The sequence below is a fragment of the Barbus barbus genome, assembly GCF_936440315.1.
Source record: "Barbus barbus genome assembly, chromosome: 43".
Classification (NCBI taxonomy): domain Eukaryota; kingdom Metazoa; phylum Chordata; class Actinopteri; order Cypriniformes; family Cyprinidae; genus Barbus; species Barbus barbus.
In genome coordinates, this window is record NC_136721.1 from 15,140,191 (window position 1) to 15,166,109 (window position 25,919).

The following is a 25,919-nucleotide window of genomic DNA, read 5'->3' on the forward strand; positions in this document are numbered from 1 at the left end:
CCTTGAACATTCCTGGACATTTTATCTAGTTGCATTGATGATTTTAGGCTGTCTGATAAAATACCTGCATGCTAACATCATTCTTACATAATGTAGAAGTTCTGCGAAATAGGCCTATAAACTATCTTTGTGATTTGTTATTTCTCACCGAAAGGAAACTGCAACGAAGTCTCTTGATTTGACACATATGTCCTATGTAGGCTGTTGTCTGTATGTTCTCCTCAGGCTGCATCTGTAGGCATTGAACTCTTGGCTATGATGCACCAACAGACTCCTGAGATTCCAGCTCGCATGACAGAAATCGTTTGGAATTGTCGCTGTACCTTCGGTTTTGAAGAAATGACAATCTGAAGACAAAAACAAACAGAAAACACTGTTATATTCTGCTTGGTTGGAAAGAAGCAAAGAAGCTTTCTTGGAAAAGAAGCAAATGCAGCTCAATGCAAATTTCTTTCTTTTTTTATAGCTGTAGGTTTTCTAAGAAAAGGAATGTATACTGTTAATGTCAATGGCCAGTGAATGAAATGTGAACCAGAAAAAGATAATAGACCACATATAGAGCATATATGGACTGACTTTGGATATGCAATTTCTAAATATCCCTGTTATGTCTTAGAAACATCAAAAGTTATTCTTTAGCTAAGATACACAGGAATCCTTCATGGGTTCAATCCGTCAGTACACTTTTTAGTTGTTCTTAGATTTGTTTTAGCTTTAGAGAAAGTATGGTTTCAAAGGATCTCTCTTAATGGTTTCATAAAAAACTTCAAGCAAACCATGTACGTCAATCAAATGCATTCCTCTGAACAAATTTAGACATCCATTAACATCTAATTAAACCGTGTTGAAGAGTTTTTGCACAATTATGGTACGCATCCATTAATCCAGTCAAAAAGAAAACTTTCACAATGCTCAGTTCTGTGTTACAGTTGCCATTTAGATGACATCTGTGACTAATTATTAATTATAATAAATGTAGTTTTCATCCAAAAACTCCTAATAGGGTTGATTTACCTTCATTTTAATGTTTTGCTAATACAGAACACATACACTACTGCTTAAAAGTTAGTTTTTAAAGTGTTTAGGTTTTTTATTTATCTGAATAAAATACAGTAAAACAGCGATCTGTTATTACAATTTAAAATAATTGTTTTCTATTTTTATATATTTAAAATGCAATTTACTCCTGTAACGGCAAAGCTGAATTTTCAGTGTCACATGATTCTTTAGAAATCATTCAAATATGTTCATTTAGTGCTCAAGAAACATTTCTTATTATTATCAATGTTGAAAATAGTTTTCAGGATTCTTTGATGAATAAAACATAAAAAACAGCATTTGTTTGAAATAGAAATATCATATTACATTATAATAGAAATATAAAAAAGAAATATCTTTCCTGTCACTTTTAATCAATTTAATGTGTCCTTGCTGAATAAAAGTATTAATTTCTTTCTCTTTTTTTTTAATTGTAATGCAACTCAGTTTGAATGGACATGTTCATTGTCATAGATTAAACTATGACTGTTCTAAATTCTTGACTTTAAGTATGTTGTCTATATTCCATATTAATATCTGATTTATAAAGCCCATGCAGACATCAAAATTAGAAACAGCAGTAAGTGCATTCGCATGGACTTTAAAAAATTGCTTTCAGTACTCAGACTTCAGCTAAAAGCTAAAAAGGTAATTTATGGCACTGTTTGCAATTGGGCAAATGTTACACCGTCTTATATAAACGAGCCAAGCCCCTTCCACTTTTCATATTATTCCTACATCTCTGGTTGAAAGACTGTAGCTGGTGCTTAATGTTAAAAAAGAAACCATCATCATGGAGGAGCAGAATGTGGGGCAGAAACTCTAAAACTAGCACTTGATCTGCATTATCTCAGCACTACAGCAGGTTTCGGTGAACCTCAGCTTGCTGCAGATCTTCTTAGGATGAAACTTCACACTTTTTGCACATCTAGCCAGTCACACATTATCATGCATTTAAGCTGAGCACTACAAAACTCTTCAGCACGGACAGCATGAGTGTCACATCCCATTTGTCTTGCATGAATAGGGCTTTACAGGGTTCTGTCCTCAGCATGTTGTTCATTTAATCATGATACAGCACAACAACAGCTGTTTGGTGGAGCGAAACAGCTGAAAGAATGTGTGTTAGGTTCAAGTATGCTGGGGGAGTATAGAGTGATTGACTCGTGAGTTGCACTCGAGCGAATCTTGGCTGAGGGTCAGGGTAAGATTGAGGAATTCTCAGCCTGACTGTCACACAAGCCACAAACTCACTAAGTTCCTCATCACTTTCTCATCTCTCCGACTGGCTTTCCTTTTTAAAATTTGATGCAAAACTCAAGACCTCTCCGTTTATTGCACAAGTTAATGCAAACATTGTTAAAAGGATAGTTCACCTCAAAATAAAAAATTTGTCATTATTTTCTCACCCTCATGTTGTTTCAATGCTATTTTTCCATGATAAACAACAGGATAAATTAATAATTTAACACAGGTCTTTTTCATAAAAATAGTCTATCATAAACACATCAGTCAAGCACCAATATGGTACATACAACTCACAATTCTGACTTTTTTCCCCCTCATAATTCAGAGAAAAATGTCAGAAATGCTATACATAAACTTAGAACATAACTACATAAATTGTGAGAAGTAAACTCAGAATTGTGAGAAAAAAGTCACAATTCTGATTTTATATCTCGTAATTCTGAAAAAAAGTCTGAATTGTGAGATAAAAAGTTTTTTATTTCGTGACGGAAACGGGCTTCCATTAATATCAGATCTATCCAACAGGTTTCGAACAATATGATTTAATTATGATATAATTTTTAAATATGATATAATTTTTTTTAAATAAAACAACTATCTGTTTTTTATAGACTATTCCAATAAATATACTACACAGTCTGAATAATGTGAGGCTGCTATATAATATGTACCTAAAAATATACATAATTTCACGATCACATGTTTGGTACTAAGTTCTACAATGCGATTAGAAAATTAATTTAGGTAGAATGGAAATGTTATTCTTTACTGATAAATTTGCTTTGTAAATGAATGTTGATTTATAAGAAGTAAATGTGCTTCTGCTGCCCAGAATAAAATGAGATTAACCTTGAATGTCAGAGTGAAATCTGATTAAATTATCTTTATCAAATCATCTGTCAAAAATTAAAACCTTGTTAGCTTTTACTCACAGATTGCCTTGTAACTGTATGCAGCATGATTGTTATGATGGGGTGGATAATGTATTAAAATATGAACTTTTCTAAGGTCTCCAAAATTCTGGGAAGTTCTTAAGACATACAGCACTCGAAATATCTTATTTTGTGTTTAACACAAGAAAGAAATTCATACAGATTTGGAACAACTTTAGGGTAAGGAAATGGATGAACTATACCTTTAAATAATATTGCAGTTAGCCCTCTGCAATCAGCTCTAACTATTATTAATCTCCCAAAAGAAAAGAGGAACCCTGGGTCGACAGGCATGCCTTTAAACCTTTTTCAGGCCTTTCTCATGAACTGTTCTATAATAAGACTGAGATTGATAAGATCAGTAATCCAGTTCAGATGAGTTCCCCCCTTTATGAGCTACATTATACTCCTAATGTCCAATAATTCTCCCCATATGCCAAAACAGATTCCTACAACAGGCCAGGCAGGCTTTGAGCTTTGAAAGCTTTGTAAAAAGAGCAGCCTGTCTGTCTCAAAGCTTTCTTCTTTGACTGATCTCTGTCCTCATCTCGTTTCTGTCCTTCGCTAGAAGCTATCAAAAAAATCTTTCAGCATCCCCGGGGAAGAACACAAACAAAAGACAAGTGGGAAAAAAGAGAAGATAAAAGATAAATGAAGAAAAATATACTATTAAGCGGCTTGCTGGAATATTTATTTCTAATTCAATACAGTATATGCTCTTCCAGGTAAAAACATGATCACATTTGCGAAACTTCTAAGAAATTTTGCAGGCAAAGATGGTCCACTGTTCACTGTCAATAGTGAAGTAGTAGTGATACATTAAGCATGATCAATTCCAAACTAAGCAGCTTTAAATAGGTCGATGTGGCGAAACTTGCAAATCTGATGGAAAATTCGCACAAGGGTTCACGTCCCTCAAATTTCCAATCGAGCAGATGCCTCTTAAGATGACCGAATTTCGTTGTATAAAAGTATTTTTGGGGTGTGACCACATTTAATATTGCCAAATTTTGCGGGCAATTTCCAGTCATTCCAATGGGAATTCGCAAGAGTGGGCGAAATAGGCGAAATTTGCATAGGCGAAAAAGTTCCCCACACAGATTTCGCTCATGTTCACTGGTCAATTGTGTGCAGTGTGCTTCAAATATCTGTACACTGTTGGCAATGGACCATTTTTTGCCCACAACATTATGCAAATGTTACAACACCCTAACTGAAATCGCTACTACTTTCAAGTACTCCTGCTCTTGAGTTATACGTAACTGTTGCCATCTAGCATAATTTTTCTCAGCTGTAGAGAAAATGACCTCAGATGATCTCAGTTTTATTACAGTAATATTATTGCAGCGTACATATTTTTGCTAGTCAAATTTTTCTTATCTTAGCTGAAGAATATTGTATGTCTTTCACTCCTCTTCTGCGTCCTAATTAACCTGTCAAGGTTTATTTTGCGATAATGACTGACTGACTTTACATAAACAGAGAAACACCATCCTCTATGATTCGTAGCTATTGATTGGAAACAGAATCGAATGAGCAAATAAAATCCAACAAGTAACTGCACAGACCAATTAGTGCCAGAGAAGAGGAACATCCGTTAACATCACTCAACCTTTTGCTCCTAAAGTAATTAAGTCTGAGTGCAGTAATTAGTCTATCTCAGTCATTTGTAACTGTGCCTGACATATAAATTACACATTTGACATTATCCTCTGTTCTTTCCTCAGCACTTCTTCATGAAGAGATTATTTAGAAGATAATTTTTTTTTTTCATGACCAATTTCCATTTTGCTATACAATAATAATAATAAAAGTGTGACTTGAAACTGAGCACACAAGTTTACTTTCACAGCAAACCGCACTGTGCTTACTGTGAACTTTGCTAAAGATAAAACCGACAGTACGGGTGGTCAAAAATAAGAATGGTCCAGAGAATGTGTGCAGATATATCTAACCAAACAAACCTTCATTTTGATATCCAAATCAAACATAACCACATCGAAGTAGTATGATCACTTAAAAACATCCCAAACATCTGTAACGAGTCAAACCACAAGAGGATACGGATTCCTCGTTTGTATCTATAGGGCCGCATTTCTAGAGTAATCCGTGCACATTATACATGAGAGACGAAAGCATACAAAGGAAAACATTTTCAATACTGCCAGTGAAAATTAAAAAGAGGCCATATACTGAAATTCCCGCTGGCCAAATATCTGTTGTACTCTTAATCATTCCTGACAAATTTGGCACTGCCTTTACATTGGATCCATATGCTCACACGGACACCAGGGGAACAAACATTTCCGTCTTTGGCATTAAAACAAGAAATACGAAACAATGTCAGAACTGTTTTTCGTGCTGACTGGAGAGATATTTTCAGCATTTAAAGATCACAGCTTTAAAAGCACTTAGAAAAAACAACAACATTTTTAATGCTCACAATTACAAAATAAACCAAAAAACTAACAAGGATTGTGAAATGTCTTTAAAAAAGTGATCACAGATAGGGAGCACAATGACTCCCTGTGAACATTTTTTAAAACAACAGGGGAAATGGTTTAAAACAGATATGCATGCAAGACCCTATCCATTAGTCTGATGATCAGCTCATAGCCTGACCTGACATTAACCTGAAACACTAGGATTTGGTGCAGCTGAGAGTGAAACTGGTGCAGTTTTGACCAAACATGGAAGCATTATCTTTATCAATGGGTTTTAGCAGATACCATTCAAATGCTCAGCCAAACCTCATTTAGACTTCACAAGAGAAACGGTAGAGATCAAATGTGTTCAGGTTACTGATCATCTCATTATTTTTTTGATTTGAGCCACTTTAATAGTTATCAAAGAAATTATTAAATGGGCTTTAATAAATAATAATATATTTATTCATTTTAATATGGACTTTAAGACTGGCAATGTTTAAATGGACAGTATTAAATGGATAGTATTATTAATGGAATATTCTGTAATTTATTCACTCTCAAGTTATTTAAAACGGCTGTGACTTATTTTTTTCCCACTGAACACAAACGTAGATGTTTATATGGAAGCCTGCTTCCGCCACTGAATAAAAAATAAAAAAAGTAATTGTGACTTTTTTCTCAAAATTGTAAGTTTACATCTCGCAATTCTGATTTTTTTCTCACAATTCTGACATTTTTCTCAGAATCAAGAGATGTTTATATCTCAAAAATTTGAAACTTTTTTTTAGAATTGCGAGTTTATCTCGCAATTCTGACTTTAAGACGCAATTGCGAGTTATTAAGTCAGAATTGTGAGATAGAAACGTGCAATTCGGAGAACATATCAGTCTTCCCCCCCCTCAAAATCGGACTTTATAACTCGCAAATGTAAGTTTATATCACTCAATTCTGAGAAAAAGTCAGAATTTGCAAGAAAAAAGTCAGAATTGTGAGATAAAAAGTCACAATTATGTTTTTTATTTTTCTATTCAGTGGCGGAAACAGGCTTCCATATGTTTAGCACAATGTTCATACTGCTCTTTTCTATAGAATAAAAATGAATGTGACCAAGAATTTACAAACGCCTAAAAATGAAAAAAATTACCATATGATTTAGGCAATCTATTCCAAGTCTTCTTAAGCCATACAATAATTCAAGCCATTATTAAATAATAATCTTTCACCTCAACTCTCAAATCTCATTTACACTTGTGTATATTCAGATATAACCAGTTCTAGTACAAAAAAAGGTGGGCAAACTTAAAAGTTTAAGGCAACCAGCTTCAGCAGATTTGTGAGTTTTCTCAACTTCTTGTTTTAAGTTTATACAACACAAAGTTGAGAAATTTCCTAAAAACATAAGTTGAGAAAACTCAAAAATCTGCTGAAGCTGGTTGCCTTAAACTTTTAAGTTGGCTCAACCTGTTTTTTTTGTTTTTTTTACAGTGTAGTTTTAGTACTTTAACTTGAAACGGTTGCCAAAACAACTTCTCATTTTTAAGCTTTTCATTCAATATTTATATTTTATTTCAGCTTTATTTAAATGACCAGAAAACTATTTTTAAGTTTTAGTTTTGTAGTTAATAATAACAACACTGATGATTGAATGTTTGGATGAACTATTCCTTTAACAATTTAGACAGAAGTTCAATGCTGAAAGTCAAACCAACATTCCAGCACCTTTTATAATATGCTGTATCTAATCAAATGGTTTATTATCACAAGATAATTCATAATAATAACTATTTATTTGATAGCTATGCCCTCTTTTAGACACGGTGAGAAGGTTTTCTCATCACTGGCACTATTTGTATAGTGGGTTGCTAACATAGTGCCACTTCTAAGATCAATCTGAGTTAATAACTGCGTCGGCAAGGAGGGAAAGCATGTAAAGTACATTGTAAAATCAATCGGACACATTAACCCATTGCTCCTGTTAACTCACTCTAAGTGTCTGCGATCTCAATGGCAAAAACTAAAACTACACAGCTATTATATCTGACACCATAATATATAAGAATCAATATTTAAGGCCTTAACTGCAGTGTCAAATTCATCAAAAGGTGTTCATCATCAAATGTGTTGAGACAGGTTTGAATAAAAGTGATGTCAGGGTGCAGGGGCACTGCATCGCACACTGCCATCAAATTTAATTTCTCTCTCTGATGGGACGTTTTTATAGACACCAATAACAACAATGTCCTTAATCTAAGATAGAGCCATAAGACATGCGACCACCTTCATCTCAGCTTCTATTCAGGAAGTTATCAGCGAGAGAACGCTATCAGAATGTTCTCATTCCTCAATCATGCTCCTTATTACATTGAAGAGCAACAATGAACTATTCTTTCATATGTTTTGATTTTATTTCTTGGCTTTGGGTTTCACAGCTATGTGGAGGATTTGATTTGACCTTGGCTGAACCTGAATGCTGAGACGTTTACCTTCAAGCTTGCTAACATGTACATATCATTCTGAATAGGTTTTGGACACAGTCCTGCATTATTAAATCTTGGAAAACAGCAGTGTTTTGCAATACCTGGTTCTGATTGAGCCAAAGGTCCAAAGTTCCTCTCAAACGTGACACTTTTTCAGTCACACCGAGTGAAACGTGAGTCTGGCCGCCACTGAACGGATTCAGAAAGCTCAACTCAAAGCCCTCCACATGAGTAGAGAGCGGACTTAAACCACATGGCTAAGTCGCCCAAATGTTCCTTGCTAGGGAGAATGTCACATTCCAGACATACCTCAGGAACGTTCTAGGGAAAAAATGTGTAGAATATGGAAAATGTGAAAGGCTGTGATTGACGGTTAAGGTTTGCTGGATGCTGGCCATTAGAGATGTCTCTATGGAAACAGAAGCAGAGAGAGCTGTGTCTTCTGACACCTTTTCTGCATCGCCAATCATCAGTCTGATAACGAACAAAGTGGGAGAAATGCGGTGCTAAAATACTTCATGCGGGGATCAAGGCTGTAGCTTTTAGACAAAAAAAAAAAAACACTTCTCGCTGTGTATTCACTCGTGTTGCACAAGGACAGATTCTGCAGCAGCCCCTAACAAAAGGGACTAAGTGTAACTCGAAATCCTTATTATTATAGCATTTGAAAGCTGCTTTAAAACAAAACACTGGAATAAGCAGATGCGTTAAAGCAATTAAGTGAGTTGAATGTGTACTATTAATTTGGATACAATAATATCAACATTTCAGAGGCGGGTAAATCTTCTTAAGAAACACCCTCTGAGATAATTTTTGACATAGACTGCCTTGGGAAAACAAAGATTAAATCAAGCCTTTGAAAAAACACTACAGTTAAACAAACTAGATTCAAATCAAATCTCCTCTTTGGTAGAGCTTATTTATTCATCTTAAAATATAACATTTAGTCACCCCTAAATCTAGCAAATTATGTCTATGTTTGTACTGTATACACTCTAAAAAATGCTGGGTTAAATACAACCCAGCGCTGGGTAAAATATGGACAAAGCCAGCGAATGGGTTGTTTAGACCCAGCGGTTGGGTTACTGCAACTGTTGGTTGAAAACAACCCAGCATGTGTTCTGTCCAATATTTACCCAGCACTGGGTTGCATTTAAGCCAAGTTAAATGCAACCCAGTGCTGGGTAAATATTGGACAGAACGCATGCTGGGTTGTTTTCAACCAAGGGTTGGGTTAAATATTTAACCCAACATTCTGGGTTGTATTTAACCCAGCGCTTGAGTGTATGTATGATTACAATTAATTATTTTTCCCGAAATGGTAGATGTGTCAGATCTTTTGAATTAAGTTATGTTAGTGGCTCCGCTAATACAGTTCTGCCATTAAATGTAGGAAAACCTATTACAAATGTTATTATTATTACAAATAATGTGCCAAAAAATAGTTAGCTAGTTTAATTATTATAAATGTCAAACCATATCCTGAATAATATACAGCAAAATAAGATTTAAAAGACTTGAAATAAGATGCCACATGCCTGGCCAAGGGCTTTGCAGCACACTAAAATCTAAAAAAGGAGACTACTCATGCAAACCAAACATCATGGTTTGTTTAGAGCCACTTTACAGTAATAAAATGGGGAATAATTCCCCAAAACATCATTGTAACAAAGCAAATCATAAGGATACACCCATTATATTGGTGCATAAAACGACAAGTATTTTGCTAGGACGAGACGGCAAACCACGGAGCGTAGACATTCATAGTACTGGCCATAAAAACCAGAAAGGTCAAAACATCAATGAAGTAATTAATTCGCCTGGGGTGGAAAACACACACAAATAATAGAAATGCACAAATAAAAGACGGGAAAATAAATAGTGGTGTATTTAAAATGCCTCTGTTGTTTTACGCAGATCATAAAGTTTCAGAGCGATGAACATTGCATGGTCACAAACATGTGCTTTTGTTTTGATCAAGAGCCGCAAAGTGATGTCATCTATACTTATGCAAAACCAGTTTGGGGGTAATTGCCTTTGTAATAGCAGAGCCCACTTAAAACAGTCTGAAACTATGAGGAGAAAAACAACTGGAATTGTGGAAAGACTTGATGCTGAATATTCTACCAGCTCTTGCGGCTAAACGCAGCTTTTCACTTTCAGAGTTACAGAGCATGTTCCAGCTGATTATGTCATTCTTAAGTGTCTTGTAAAAGCGTGTATGGTATTAGCATGTTTCTAAATGGGTTTTATAAAGATCATTTTTATGATAATGTCTAAGATAGTCTAAGATTACTGAGACATTATCATTTCTAACATTTTTAGCATTTTTCAGGCCAAGGATAGAGAGATGGAGAAGGGACACCTTGTTACATAATGTACAGAACTGAGGCTTGCATTTTAAGGTTTACACTATGATACTTACATTTCAAAACCATTCAAATAATCATTATTGATTAGCTATATTGTCACATTGCATTTAAATTTTACATAATGCATTTTGTGAGAAGGACAGGGAAATATTTAACGGAATTTTAGCTCATAACTTTAGCTTTAGTTGTATTTTTGTTTACCACACATCTTTTTTCTCAGAAAGTATGGAAAATTAAATATTAGTAAAAACTAGTTTAGCAATTGAAGATCCCTGATATAGAAATTAACAACTTACCTAATTTCAGAAATATTCATTGAAGATTCAACATTAAAATCAAAAATGATAAATATACTATTGTTCAAAAGTTTGCAGTCAGTCATTTTTTAAAAGAAAATAATACCTTTTTTCTGCAAGGATGTATTAAATTAATCGAACCTGATGAATACATTTATAATGTAACAAAAGACTTTTATTTCAAATAAATGCTGTCAGTTTCTATAAAGTCTCTTTAAAGAAACTTTAAAATGTAACAGTTTACACAAAATTAGTAAGTAGCACCACCATTTGCAACATTGATAATAATAAGAAATGTTTCTTCGGCACCAAATCAGCATATTAGAATGATCTCTGAAGGATCATGTGACACTGAAGACTGGAGTAATGATAAGCTTTGAAAATCACAGAAATAAATTACATTTGAAAATATATTAAAATGGAAAACATTTTCACAGTATTACTGTTTTTATACTGTGTTTTTGATCAATTAAATGTAGTCTTGGTGAGTGGACTTTCAAAAACATTACAAAACTCTTATTGACCCCAAAGTTTGAACAGTGTACTGTATATATATAAATGCTTTGTGCGTATATATATATATATATATATATATATATATATATATATGTGTGGCCTTTAGCAAACAACTAAATTATAAAGGAAAAGGACCTTAATGATGCAGTGTGTCCAACCAGAAATTTCCATCAAGAGCACTTTACCAACATTCTTACGTGCACTTTTCATCTAAGGTTGTTTTTCATCTCTTTTCTCTCAGAACTCATTTCTGAAAGCTCCGTGTGTTCAAGAGGGACTAACTGTACCTGAGAGAAATGGAGGTTCCGTTGACAGACTCGGAGTGCCGTCTGCTCGGACTAAAGCCCCCCTGCGGGGTATAATGCTCATTTCCACAGCACAGGATCATAAGGAAGGCTCTCCGAAAAGCTCGGTTCAGAAAAGCATACAGGAACGGATTCAATCCCGAGTTGATGTAACCCAACCAGAGCCATGCGGTCCACATCTGCCAGGGCACGCTGTAACTGATGAAGGGATCCACCACGTTGGTGATGAAGAAGGGCGCCCAGCACAGACAGAAGCAGCCCATGATGACAGCCAGCGTCTTGGCTGCCTTGGTTTCGTTCTTAATGCGACTGGAGCCGTGGTGATCGTGGTTGGGGTAATTTGAAGAAGGGGCTGAGCCGGCCCGGTGCAGCGAGCCGATTCGCCGAGCGTGTCCCATAGCGGTGACATAGATTCGTTGATAGGCGAGAACCATCAACACCAGAGGCACATAGAAGGCCACGGCCGAACACACCAGAGCATAGGGTCGGTTCACCATGAACACACAAGTCGAATTACGGGAGGAGTTGAATTTTCTTTGTTCGATCTGAGAAAATTTAACAGAAAATAAATTAAGGATGCATCAATATTAAATTTATGGCTGATACCAAGAACTGAGAATTATTTTCATCTTATGGCTGATAACTGATAAATGATTGATATTGGCCTATTGTTCAAAAGTTTGTGGTCAGTAAGATTTTTAAAAATGTCTTTTAAAAGTCTCTTATGGTCATCAAAGCTGCATTCACTTGATCAAAAATTTTGTAAAAACAGTAATATTGAAATATACTGTATCACAATTTAAAATAACTGTTCCTTTAAAATAACTTCCTTGTAAATGGTAACACTCAAGAAGTAACATCATTTACAGACTTTCTACAATATTGCCAACATAAATAACATCATTCCATTTTTTTAATTGTTGCATACAATTTTCACATTTTTTGTACCTTGTATTTGTGGCATTTTTTTTTTCAAAACAGTTTTTTAATGCCTTACACAGATCTAGCAGATAGTAATTACTTAAAAGGTATCAAACAGCAGCATAACAAGAAGAATGCATCCAACCGCTCTTTACTTACAATGCTCTCGATTCCAATGGTATTCCAACTTTGCATGATGGGAAGAAAAGAGATGAAAACGGGGATGACCCAGCATCCAACCAGCATCAGTGAGACTCTCACAGGTGTCATCTTGTTATTGTAGACCAGAGGCTGACAGCAAATCGCATAGTACCTGCCCAAGACAAGAAGTGCAACCATCTCAAGAATGATTCATGGATGCTGTCAGGCAGTACAGTGACTTTCGTAATCAATGCGTCCCTACATACTCTACTTTCATTTACCCAGATGATTCTGCTGATCTTTCTTTGAAAAGCTAATGCTGTGAATTATGTACATCCAGAAAATACGCGCTCACTAGAGACTGTAGAAGCAAAGACATCATGAGTCATGGGAATCATATGGATGGAGAAAGGACTTGGTGACACAGTGGGATAGACAAACAGAATTTGTTGCTCGAAAGAGAGAGAGAGAGAAAGGCTTTGAGAGACTAAGAATGAGTCATGTTACTGCCACATGGACCAGGTGCGGTGCATAAATCACAGCTGCTCTCTTACGGCCAAGAGAGCTGCGGTCTTCCTAATGGGTGAGCATGAGAAAATCTGCATGCGTAATCCAGCAAATTACACATAATTATCTGACACGCTGACAAACCCCTGGAGTTAGTGTCAAGACATAAACTATGTGTTTCGTTTTTTGTGAGTACATTTCTGAATGTAAAGTTCACTCTGTGAGTGAATCGTTGTACATAAAACACATCTTTACCATCAAAGAAACATAACAATTAGCAACCGGACAAAATATAAATTACACATAACAATACAGACCGGACATCATCTTTGTATATAACACAGCAGGGTACCAGAAAAGCATTGTAGCACATTGTAATTTGGTTACGCATGATTACAGGGCTTAAACCTTTCAGAGTGCCTCTGGATGCCAAGATGCAAATCCTGCAGTTTAAAGGGAAAAAAAGTAAATAAACTATGAATAAATAAATCCAGAAGTTTGGAATGATCAATCTTTTTTTTTTGTTTAAGGACATCTCTTATGTTTACCAAGAGTTTACTCTTATTTGATAAGAATAGTAATATTGTGAAATATTATTAGAATATTAAATAATAGTTTTCTATTTTAATATATTTTTAAAATGCAAATGCAAAGCTGAATTTTAGCAGCCATTACTCCAGTCTTCAGTGCCACATGATCCTTCAGAAATCATTCTAAAGTGCTGATTTGGTGCTTAATTATTATCGCTGCTTAATTTGTAATGATATTTCACAATATAACGGTTTTTACTGTATTTTTTGATCAAATAAATGCAGCTGTGGTGATCTTAACAGACTTCAATAAAAAATCTTAATTACTCCAATTATTTAACTTAATGTATATAAATTTATATATACATTTATGTATCTAAAATTATATATAAAAATTATGACACTGCATGTCATGAACCAAACATGTTTTAGAGAGAGAAAAAAAAATCAAAGATCAAATCTAGCAAAGAAAACTGCTTAATAACATGATAACATGTTCTATTTTAAGACCTCTATTCTCAATATTGCCATGGCAACACAAGCAGTCATTTGTGCAGAACAACATTAGTCATTTTTTGTTTCTATATTAGCTTCACGCACCTGTCTAGTGCAATGCAGCACAGATGCAGAATAGATGCAGTGGTTAGCAGCACGTCCAGTGAGGTACGGACCAAGCAGAACGTCTCTCCATAGTTCCACTGACCTGTGGTCAGCTCTATGGCTGCCAGCGGCATCACAACAAGGGCAACTAGAAGGTCTGCAAATGCCAGTGATACAATGAAAAAGTTGGTCTTCTTCTTCCTATATATATATGGAACAGTAAATAAATAACAGTAATAAGCATTAGTTCACTGCAGAAAATGTTTTAGTGTCTATACACAGAAAATACTCATGTTTAAGCTGTTATGATACTTTATTATACTTAAGAACCCTCACAGACTATTATGCATTTCCAGGTATTAACATCATACATTTATTTATATATATATATATATATATATATATATATATATTTGTTTTTTTTTTATAAAAAAAATTTTATGACATGAGGGTGAGTAATTCATGACAGACATTTTTGGGTGAACTAGCCTATTCCTTTAACCTACAAATGCCTTACTTTTAGATATCTTGTTGCATATTAAACTTAATTTATATTTTTTTAACATCAAAAATGTACACTGACACAGCGAATTTAAATGTAGATGTGAAACAGCATTACCTTAGATGTCTGTCTTTACAGAGAGCCACCATCACAAGCAAATTACCAAGTGCAGTCAGTATAATGATGGTCACCAGGACGATAGACAGCGTTATCTTCGAAGTGTGTTTAGACACACCTTCATCCACTGAACTGTAGACAAAAATATATGCAACCAATTCTATATAAACAGATAAGATCAATACTTATATATGTAATGAAATATTTAGAGGTAGTTCTTACTCGTCCGCTGAGTCTGATGCTGTGGCCATCACTGGTCATTTGTATGGAAGTGGTCAGATGGGGTTTTGTTCACACAAGACAATGCAGTCCCTCTCCTGTGGGATAAACACAACTGTTTTGCGTTCTCACATCCCAAAATCAATCATATTCTTTCAGCATGAGCTTCAAAGTGAGAGCACCGAGACTAAACCATCAGCACGTTTGTAAATGAAACACAGGCTTGTGGGATATAACAAGTAAATATGAACCATGATGAGTGTCTGACCATCTTCCTTTCTAAGCAAATCTACAGGCTCACAAGAACTAATCATTGCATGCTGTCAATCAGCATTTTGTTGGCTAAATCAGTGACAAAAATTAGGACCTAAAAAATATTAGTGTTTCTAATAAACTATGTACAATGCAATATATGTCTAATATGTGCAAATTTGAGTAGAATACAATACATGTGAAGTTTTGATGTATTAGCAATATTCGTGAAATGAAGCCATTGTAAAATTACTTGGAAAGTGACTCTTCTCTGCATTTTTTCTCTGGCTTGCTTCCTAATCTAGTTGTCTATTAAAAGTTGGCATATTACGATTATTGCAACTACAATTTATATATACAGGTCCTTTTCAAAAAATTAGCATATTGTGATAAAGTTCATTACTTTCTGTAATGTACTGATAAACATTAGACTTTCATATATTTTAGATTCATTACAACACAACTGAAGTAGTTCAAGCCTTGTATTGTTTTAATATTGATGATTTTGGCATACAGCTCATGAAAACCCAAAATTCCTATCTCAAAAAATTAGCATATCATGAAAAGGTTCTCTAAACGAGCTATTAACCTAATCATCTGAATCAACTAATTAACTCTAAACACCTGCAAAAGATTCCTGAGGCTTTTAAAAACTCCCAGCCTGGTTCATTACTCAAAACCGCAATCATGGGTAAGACTGCCGACCTGACTGCTGTCCAGAAGGCCATCATTGACACCCTCAAGCAAGAGGGTAAGACACAGAAAGAAATTTCTGAACGAATAGGCTGTTCCCAGAGTGCTGTATCAAGGCACCTCAGTGGGAAGTCTGTGGGAAGGAAAAAGTGTGGCAGAAAACGCAGCACAACGAGAAGAGGTGACCGGACCCTGAGGAAGATTGTGGAGAAGGACCGATTCCAGACCTTGGGGGACCTGCGGAAGCAGTGGACTGAGTCTGGAGTAGAAATATCCAGAGCCACCGTGTACAGGCGTGTGCAGGAAATGGGCTACAGGTGCCGCATTCCCCAGGTCAAGCCACTTTTGAACCAGAAACAGCGACAGAAGCGCCTGACCTGGGCTACAGAGAAGCAGCACTGGACTGTTGCTCAGTGGTCCAAAGTACTTTTTTCGGATGAAAGCAAATTTTGCATGTCATTCGGAAATCAAGGTGCCAGAGTCTGGAGGAAGACTGGGGAGAGGGAAATGCCAAAATGCCTGAAGTCCAGTGTCAAGTACCCACAGTCAGTGATGGTCTGGGGTGCCATGTCAGCTGCTGGTGTTGGTCCACTGTGTTTTATCAAGGGCAGGGTCAATGCAGCTAGCTATCAGGAGATTTTGGAGCACTTCATGCTTCCATCTGCTGAAAAGCTTTATGGAGATGAAGATTTCATTTTTCAGCACGACCTGGCACCTGCTCACAGTGCCAAAACCACTGGTAAATGGTTTACTGACCATGGTATTACTGTGCTCAATTGGCCTGCTAACTCTCCTGACCTGAACCCCATAGAGAATCTGTGGGATATTGTGAAGAGAAAGTTGAGAGACGCAAGACCCAACACTCTGGATGAGCTTAAGGCCGCTATCGAAGCATCCTGGGCCTCCATAACACCTCAGCAGTGCCACAGGCTGATTGCCTCCATGCCACGCCGCATTGAAGCAGTCATTTCTGCAAAAGGATTCCCGACCAAGTATTGAGTGCATAACTGAACATAATTATTTGAAGGTTGACTTTTTTTGTATTAAAAACACTTTTCTTTTATTGGTCGGATGAAATATGCTAATTTTTTGAGATAGGAATTTTGGGTTTTCATGAGCTGTATGCCAAAATCATCAATATTAAAACAATAAAAGGCTTGAACTACTTCAGTTGTGTTGTAATGAATCTAAAATATATGAAAGTCTAATGTTTATCAGTACATTACAGAAAATAATGAACTTTATCACAATATGCTAATTTTTTGAAAAGGACCTGTATTTTTTATATATATTTACATTTATGTTTAGGCATTTAGAAGACCCTTGATTCTAAATAAATAGGATAATAAAATAATGATGTGGATCATCAAATAAGTATTAAATAATAAATAATAATATTAAATAACATTAACATTATAAAATAATATTTAATAAATAATATTAACAATACAATTTTAATATTAATATATTTGGAATATTTATACGTGTGTGTGAGTGTGTTAATATCACATACCCCACACTTTAGACTTTATAGATGTTTTTGCAAACATATTTCAGATTTAATGTCAAAGAAGGAGTACTTGAGCCATACTGTTGGTGCTGTGGGGTACATAAAACAAAAAGGTTGAAAAATACTGGTCTAAATTGAAGTCATATGTCTTATTATGCCCTCAAAACACATCAAATATTCAAGGTAAGACACTGAAGATAGAAAAACTTCAACACAAAGTGCATGCACTCCATCATCTCACCGTTAATACCCACAGTGGCCAAATCACACCCTGTGCCTGTGGCGCTGGAGCCATAACTCACGCAGAAGTGGAGAGAGCTCTCACAGAGTAAACACTGGAAGCGTGTGATGTATTTGCCCAGCTGGGAGGCTCAAGTGGGTATTACAGAGACAGCTTGGACACTTCTTTCCTGTTCTGTTGCTTTCGTTTGAGTTTCAAATTAGCCACATGATTATTATAGCCCTGTATCAAACACGCTGAACAAAACAGGCTATTCTAAACAGCTACACAGAGAGGACAGCTGATTTACACATGAGTCTTGTGTAGGACAAAGTAAAAGGGTCATTCTACAAAACAGGTGTCACTTGTTTCCCTCATATGCATATGTGTAAATTAATGTAATAATCAACATCTGTAGGCAGCTTTTACTATGTGTCAACACAGAATATTGCGGAACCCCTATAGGAGACATGATAATGAAAAAGAACATGAAATTATATATGATGAAATATATATGACGAAAATTATACAGTATTTTAATGCTTTTGTTGTCTCCCGCAAATTTTTGTGTTAAGAAACTTTGCGTTCGTGAAAGCTTTGTATTCTTTGAGCAAACACAAAATTTCTCAGATAATACAAAAGCTTTGCAAGAGAACACAAAAGCATTAAAATATTATTATTTGAATTTTTATAATTATTATTTTATATTAGAATTTAAATCTAGCATTTTATTTTTATTCCTTTTTTAATTTTTAATTGGAATATTGTATTATTATAAATCCTTAATAATGTCCCTCGTTTTGCATCAATCCTGTTACCATCATACAATATATACCCGGTTATAATGCACTATTATTTCATAAATCACACTTTCAGTAAGTAAATTTTAAGGACAAATTCCTTTTACCACTTTATCCAACATTTTGTCATGTTTTTGTCATTTTGAAATGTCAACCCTGTTACCATGATTTTGTATTGTAAACAATTGACAAATGAAAAGTATACATCTATAAAAACTTTACCATTAAATTATCTTTCCAAGCAACATTGTTTCATAATCCTGAGCACAAAGCTTGTCGATTTAAACTAGCTGTCAACTCTGTTACCTTTCAGCATCTATACCAGTGATTCTCAAACCTGGCTCGCGAGATCCACTTTCCTGCAGAGTTTAGCTCCAACCCTGATCAAACTCACCTACCTGTGATTTTCTAATGATACTGAAGACACTGATTAGTATGCTAGGGTGTGTTTGATCAGGGTTAGAGCTAAACTGCAGGAAAGTGGATCTCGCGAGCCAGATTTGAGTATCCCTGATTTACACAATTATTGTTCTAAAATGCATTCATTTAGCTTAATGCAATTAACTCTTAACACACATTATTTATCTATTTGTTTTTTTTTTTTTTATCATATGAAACTTCAAAATCAAACTGGGACAGGCACCCGTTTCATCAAATGACCCAAAAAGACAGCTGAGCTGAAGAAAGATGATGCCATGTGACACGACACTAATAATTTCACTAATCTTGTCTCATAAGATCTAAGAATTCACTGTTCCCTTCAGCTCAAGGAATTTCAAACATAGTTAACTGTCTGACGCAAATAGATCTATTCTGAAAAAGGAATCTTAACATTCCTGTTTTTACAAAAGCATTAAATAAACTGGGACTTCAAACTCTATTTGTGAATAAACATTCCTAATGAACATGTTATACTTGAAACCGCACCCAAAAGTGATATATCACAACCCCAATACTTCGCTATCGAACAATTGACAACAACAGTAAAACATGGTTGTATTAAACAAAATATTAATCTAACATATTGAAACAGGTAGCACTATAGGTTTCAATAAGGATCTACCTCAGCAAAAACGCATAACTCTTGGCAAGTTACTGTCAATGTAATATATTGGCAATACTTTACTGGCAATTTCTCTGATTTGATTGATTTCTCTTATATGAAGGTTAACGTGACATAATTGACATAATGAAAAGACAAACCCTCTAATAACTGATTTCGACACCTTCCCACACAGCTTTTTTCATTTCATGCCATCAGGAAAACTGAGTGGCATTTGCATTTAAAAGGATAAATAGCAATCTGTGGTGAAAAGAAAACATAAGCCATAAGCCTCACACAAGTTATGAGAGTGACATTTTCACACCATCATAAACCCCATATGGAAGTAACACAAATGTAGTCTTAAACACACATTTATCATGTAGTCATGGATTTACATGTCTATATACAACAATAACAATCTGTAAAATGGTCTTTGATCACAAAAACATACAATAAAATTTTTCACATTAATTGACTGAAAAGGATTTGACAAAGTTCTTGCTCATCACAAAATAAATAAATAAAAAAGAGCAAAAGCTATTATGAGGTTTCAGTCTTGAAAGGATCAGTCCTTCTCAATCACAGTTGCACCCAAATTCCTCTAAAAATCTGATTAGTAAACAAATAAACTCTGATATTCTCGAATTGAAACCAAATGCTAATGGAATATTTTTTGGGAATCTAGCTTCTTGGTGCAATTTAGAAGAAAAAAATAACAATAATAGCAATAATAGCTATACTACTATTATTAAAATATTTTAAAACAGACATTAACGGTACTTTATGGTGTTTATATAATGACCTGTTGCACATTTTGACACTTGAAGGCATTTAAGTGCAAAGCAGCATCATTCAGATAACTTTACTCACCCAGGGGCTCCTTGTTTCAGACGTCTTTGTGAATCCACACGTGTTTGTATAAACTGTCATATTCCATCACAGTTAGTCGGAGACTGAAGTGCTCTTCTCTGCCCTGTGTTACAGTCAAACAGCAGATCATCTGTTGATGCGAGAGCACCGGCGCTCTGAGTCTCTGCCTGTCTAAAGCTACTGAAAGCACATGAGTCTGAAACAAACCACAACAGAGCAACAGCGCCATCTGGTGGGTCACCTCACATTACTACGCTTAGACAAAATAAAGGCTCATCGAAAGTACGCACGTTAAAAAAATGTTTTGATTATATGATATGTGCAATATTTACTATGTATATTATTTTATTTTCACAATATTCACTGAAAAAAGGTACAAAGCTGTCACGGGGCGTAACCTAATAGCTACAAAAGCTAAACGGTATGTCTTTGTACATTATTTACCCCCAAATGGTACATATTTGTGCACAGTAATACTTTAAAAGTACATATTAGCAGCAAAAGTGTACATATTTGTACTTTCTGAAAGGGTATTTGTAGCTAGCTTTTTCTGAGAGTGATATAGGCCTATGTAGTTGTTACATTGAGCAAAATAGGATGTTATAGTTATACAATGTCAAAAATGGAAATGGAGGATAATGATTATGAACTGATAATGAATGAGACCTTGAAGATCCTCAGTCTGAGGCTTCTTTGTACCACTAGATGGCGCAAGATCACCATACATAGCCCGCATCTTACTGAATGACAAGTAGGCTATATTGTGCTGCTGAATGTGTTTATCCTTAGTATATATATTTGCTAGGTCGATAAAATCATGAGATATAGTCCATATAAATTATTTACATATTTACAGATGTGGTCAAATAACCTGGAAACGACATTGCAAAGTAGGTTTTTCATGCCCTGCAAAAATTTGTGTAGGCCTTGGTCACACAAATAAAAATGATGTACTGAATAGACAAAAACACAATATAATAATAATAATAAAATTTGTTGCAATGTTGACTCCCGATAAGAAATTATTTACCAAACTAGGACTGACCTTGATTTACATTCATAGTGTTGGTAAAAGAGTAAAGATCTTCTGTTGGTGGACTCCTCATGTCTTCAGTCTGCAATATTAAATGAAACATAGCTTGTATTGAGTGACCATACATGACAATATCATGTGGGTTATTGATATTACCGGCATTTACTGAGCTGTTCTGCTCTCTTTACCATTACAGGAAGGCCAGTTCCTTTACAGCTGATGCTGTATGTTAGAATTCAGCTTAATCGCAAAGTGACAGAAGAAAACTGAGTAAGGAAGCTGCACAATACAATTGAATCTATTTCAATTCAGTGACACAAGACAAAAACATTCGCAAACATCGCTGTTTATCAAGAAACATGTGATAACTGAAACCGCTTCTTAATATTAATAGACACAGCTGAATGAGTTGTAAAGTTGAGTGCACAGCAGAAGAAAGGAACTTTGCTGCTGCAGACAGTGGTGAAATTTTAGACAGCTTCTGTGTTTCTGGTGATTTTGCACTCTTTGGTATTGAACAGATTTCAATACTGAAGGCAGTAAATGCTTGTTTTTAATCAAACAAGAGAAAATCAGAGTGCTGAATTATTTCATTGTAGTAAGAGAAACTGAACCAGGGAGAAGAAAAAGTGTTGTAACAAAATCAGAAAAATAAAACAAAGACTACTATTGTCAGTATTTTACATGTTATTATTGGAAACTCATGAAATTAAAATAATAAAATAAAATGTTATGCCAAAAATAAAATGCTACTACTACAACGTCTAATTTCAACTACAACGTCACCATTGGAAACTCATATAATTAAATAATATAAAATAACAATAAAATAACAATTATTACTGTCAATATTTTACAACTATAACATGGTTTTATTGATCAATCAATCAATCAATCTAAACCAAAAATAATTGTTGTCAATAATTTACTACTTTAAAATGTTATTACTGGAAACTCAATAAACTCAATAATATATATATATATTTTATTTTCAATTTTATGAATTTACAATAACATTTTATTCTTTTTAATATATATATATATATATATATATATATATATTAAAAATAATAAAATGTTATTGTAAATTCATAAAATTGAAAATAAAATAAAATAATTACAAATTATTATTAAAAATGTATTATTGCCAATGCTTTACAAAGCTCCGGCTATGTTTGTCTTAAGTCTTTTATATAGGTTGGTTGTCAGTTGTTAAATCAGACATATATTTCATCATGGAAAAAATAAATGATGTTGATGAGCTTGGCAGATGCAGGATGGAGTTTTTCTTAAATGGTTTACTGGGCAGTGTGTGCTTTTTCTCACACATTTGCCTCACAGACTCGCTGGCTGAAAATAATGATTTGCATGACTCTTGTTCAGTCTGTTGTTATTGATTTACTCTCAAGCAGTTGTTATGAACCAGAGAGCCGGACATGTTCCCAGCACAAGTGTGAGCGACGATTGAGGGAAAAACAGAATAAATATACACCTACACCATAGTTTTTTTGTTCCAACAGTCTGTTTAATCGCTGTGGTTACAGAGAAGCGTCGCTGTAGATTGGTAAAAGAGATCGGTGTTAAATATTCATGATTTGTGCGTAGGGGCTTTCATTGCTTGCCCTTGTCCCTCAACTGAATAATGCATAGGTCAGAGCTTACACTAACTCTTGGGTTATGATTAGAAATTGATTGTTATGTGCAGTCCATTTGAGTGAGAGGACCTGGGGTCAGGAGCAGAGGTCATCGTGCCACATCCTTCTCTGAGCCATAAAATCAAAACACACATCCTGTGTGCAGGGGTAAAGCAAGACACACACTACCTGCACTTCGGAGCCTGCGCATGCAACCTTAGGGTGCTTTATAATTCCCCGGCTGTTTGGAAATGAGTGAATAATCCGGGCGGTGTGTGTGCCTAAGCATTTTCAGCAACGTGTGTCCACACTGCCAGAGTGTATTATTAACCTCAGGGAGGTCAGCGAGTCAGGCCGTTCTCTGAAAAGGAGCAGAGCAAGTTTCCAGTGAACCTGCTTTGGAATTTATCACACAGAACTGATCAGTGTAGCTGGCACAAGCGTTAATATTCAAACTGCTCAGAGGATCTGAAAATGATCAATTTGGAACTATATTGTGAAATCTATGCAAACACATTTATATATGGCTGTTCTGCCAAAGCTAATTCACACTTTTTGGATTAATGAATAAAATAAGGTCTGTTGTTGACGATATTTGAAGGTCTTCACACTTTGTTCTATAAGTACAATACTCTTTAAAAGTTTGTAGTCAGTAAGATATATTTTTTAAGAAATTAATACTTTTATTCAGCGAAGATGCATTTAATTGATCGAAAATGTAAGTAATGACATTTATAATATAACAAAAAATGTCTATTTCAAATAAATGCTGTTCTTTTGAACTTTATTCTTTAAAGAATCCTGAAAAAAAACATATCCAGTTTTCTATAACAATATTAAGCAGCACAGCTGTTTTAAACTTTTTATCTCAGGAATAAATTACATTTTAAAATATATTAAATAATTAACAGTTACATAACTAATTGAACAATTAAATAAAAATAAATAATGTATTACTAAAACTAAACCATTTAAATAATTTTACATTTACTAGAATAACTAGAATGTTACAATGTTATTGTAATAATATTTCACAAATACACTTTTTTTCAATAAAAATTTGTGAATTTTACTTGTGAATTACACACAGACCTCTGACCATAATTAATAATAATAATTAATAATAATAAGTTTAGTTTTTTGTATATTTTATTTTATTTCAGCTAACATTTAATTTATTTCGAGTAACAAAAATGTTTTTTTTTTTTATGGTTTTAGTTTTAGTTAACTATAACAACCCTTCCTCAGACATGAATACTGAAGCCACTGTTATGTACAAACTGCTAACAAGTTGCTATATAACAACTAAAAATCATCATGGAAATCTGCAACATTCTACATGAGCATGCAAGTGTCTTACAACAAATTCCACACAACAAACTTGTACATTTCAAACAACAGACACTTCAAAAGTGTTAAAGTTTGTGTTCTACAGAAGGCAGAAATTCTTCACTAGAGAACAGAACAAATGTCGTTGCTCCAAGTCTGCTTTTGATTATTTATGTTTGTAGATTGTTAGGCCATAAGCCAAGTCTAGCCAAGTCTGTCTCATATGCTGTCCTAATAGGGTTATACATAAAACATCAACACCTGCTCCATTCTCGGAAGGATTGAGCTATTTCCTACTTTAAAAGAACTCACTCTCTATATATTCAAGGATTTCACAGTTCAAGACCATCAAGTCATTAGTATTCACACCTGTTTGTTTGAGATAAAGCATGTAAAAAACCAAAGCATATATGTGCATAGTGGCTTACAGGTGACAGGCTGTTATTTTTATTTTTTTTTACAGTTTACTCAGTAGGTGACAAGATGTCTACTGTCAGTAAACAGGATGCAGCAGCCACTTAATGACACATAAGTGCCACCCAGACAGGGTTAATGCTCTGACAAACACTGAGTCAAGAGTATAATTGTCCCGCTGGGTGCTCTGTTTAGAGGTAATAGCACTATCTCACCATTACGGAGGTTTATGCTGAAGTTTAAAACTGTTAGAACTGTTTTGAAATTAATTATTAATTCTAATTAAAGTTCATTAATAATACATTAGCATTAATGTTCATGGGTGTTTAAAAACCTTGGTACCATAATGAAACTACATAGACAATTCATTCACAATTCATTATGCCAACTGGATTGAATGACTTAATAATTGCATTGCTGTCCTTGTTAAAAGGAATTACACATGTTTTTACACTCCTTGAATATGCTTGTGGCCTCTATATGTGCAGCGCAGTAGTCATTTTGAATATCCTTCCTGGTGAGCATGAAATATTAGGATGCATATTCAAAAGCACATGAAACTCATTCAAAAAAATCCATGACCTTTCATGCTCTTACCTTGAGTTTGTAAAGAGAACTTGTTTTTTAAAGGGATAGTTCACTTAAAAATGAAAATTCTGACATAAATTACGCACCCTCATGTCATTCTAAAAACGTAAGACACAAATCAATATATTTTGGAGGAAATCGGAGAGCTTTCTAACCCTCCATAGACAGCAATGCAACTGAAAAGTTCAAAGCCCAGAAAGGTAGTAAGAACATCGTTAAAATAGTCCATTCAACCACAATGTTATGAAGCTACGAGAATACTTTCTGTGCAAAGAAAACTAAATTAAACACTTTGAAGTCTTTGACGAGCATTCACAAAGTATTCTCATAGCTTTATAAAATTGAACAGTTGAACCAGTGATATCACATGGACTATTTTAC

The 25,919-nt window shown here is 34.7% G+C and overlaps 1 protein-coding gene across 1 annotated transcript; it reads right to left on the bottom strand.

Annotated features, from left to right (window-relative positions):
- Window positions 1-253: 253 nt before the first annotated feature.
- Window positions 254-15,248, bottom strand: LOC306862813 (5-hydroxytryptamine receptor 4-like; the record flags this gene model as incomplete). The annotated part of the gene is made up of 6 exons (XM_079405823.1): window positions 15,154-15,248; window positions 14,932-15,063; window positions 14,313-14,513; window positions 12,694-12,847; window positions 11,596-12,158; window positions 254-347 (listed from the first exon to the last, which is right to left on the bottom strand). Exons 1-6 carry the CDS (start codon window positions 15,180-15,182, stop codon window positions 254-256), a joined length of 1,173 nt encoding a protein of 390 aa, XP_079261949.1. The 5' UTR covers window positions 15,183-15,248.
- Between the last annotated feature and the right edge of the window lie 10,671 nt (window positions 15,249-25,919).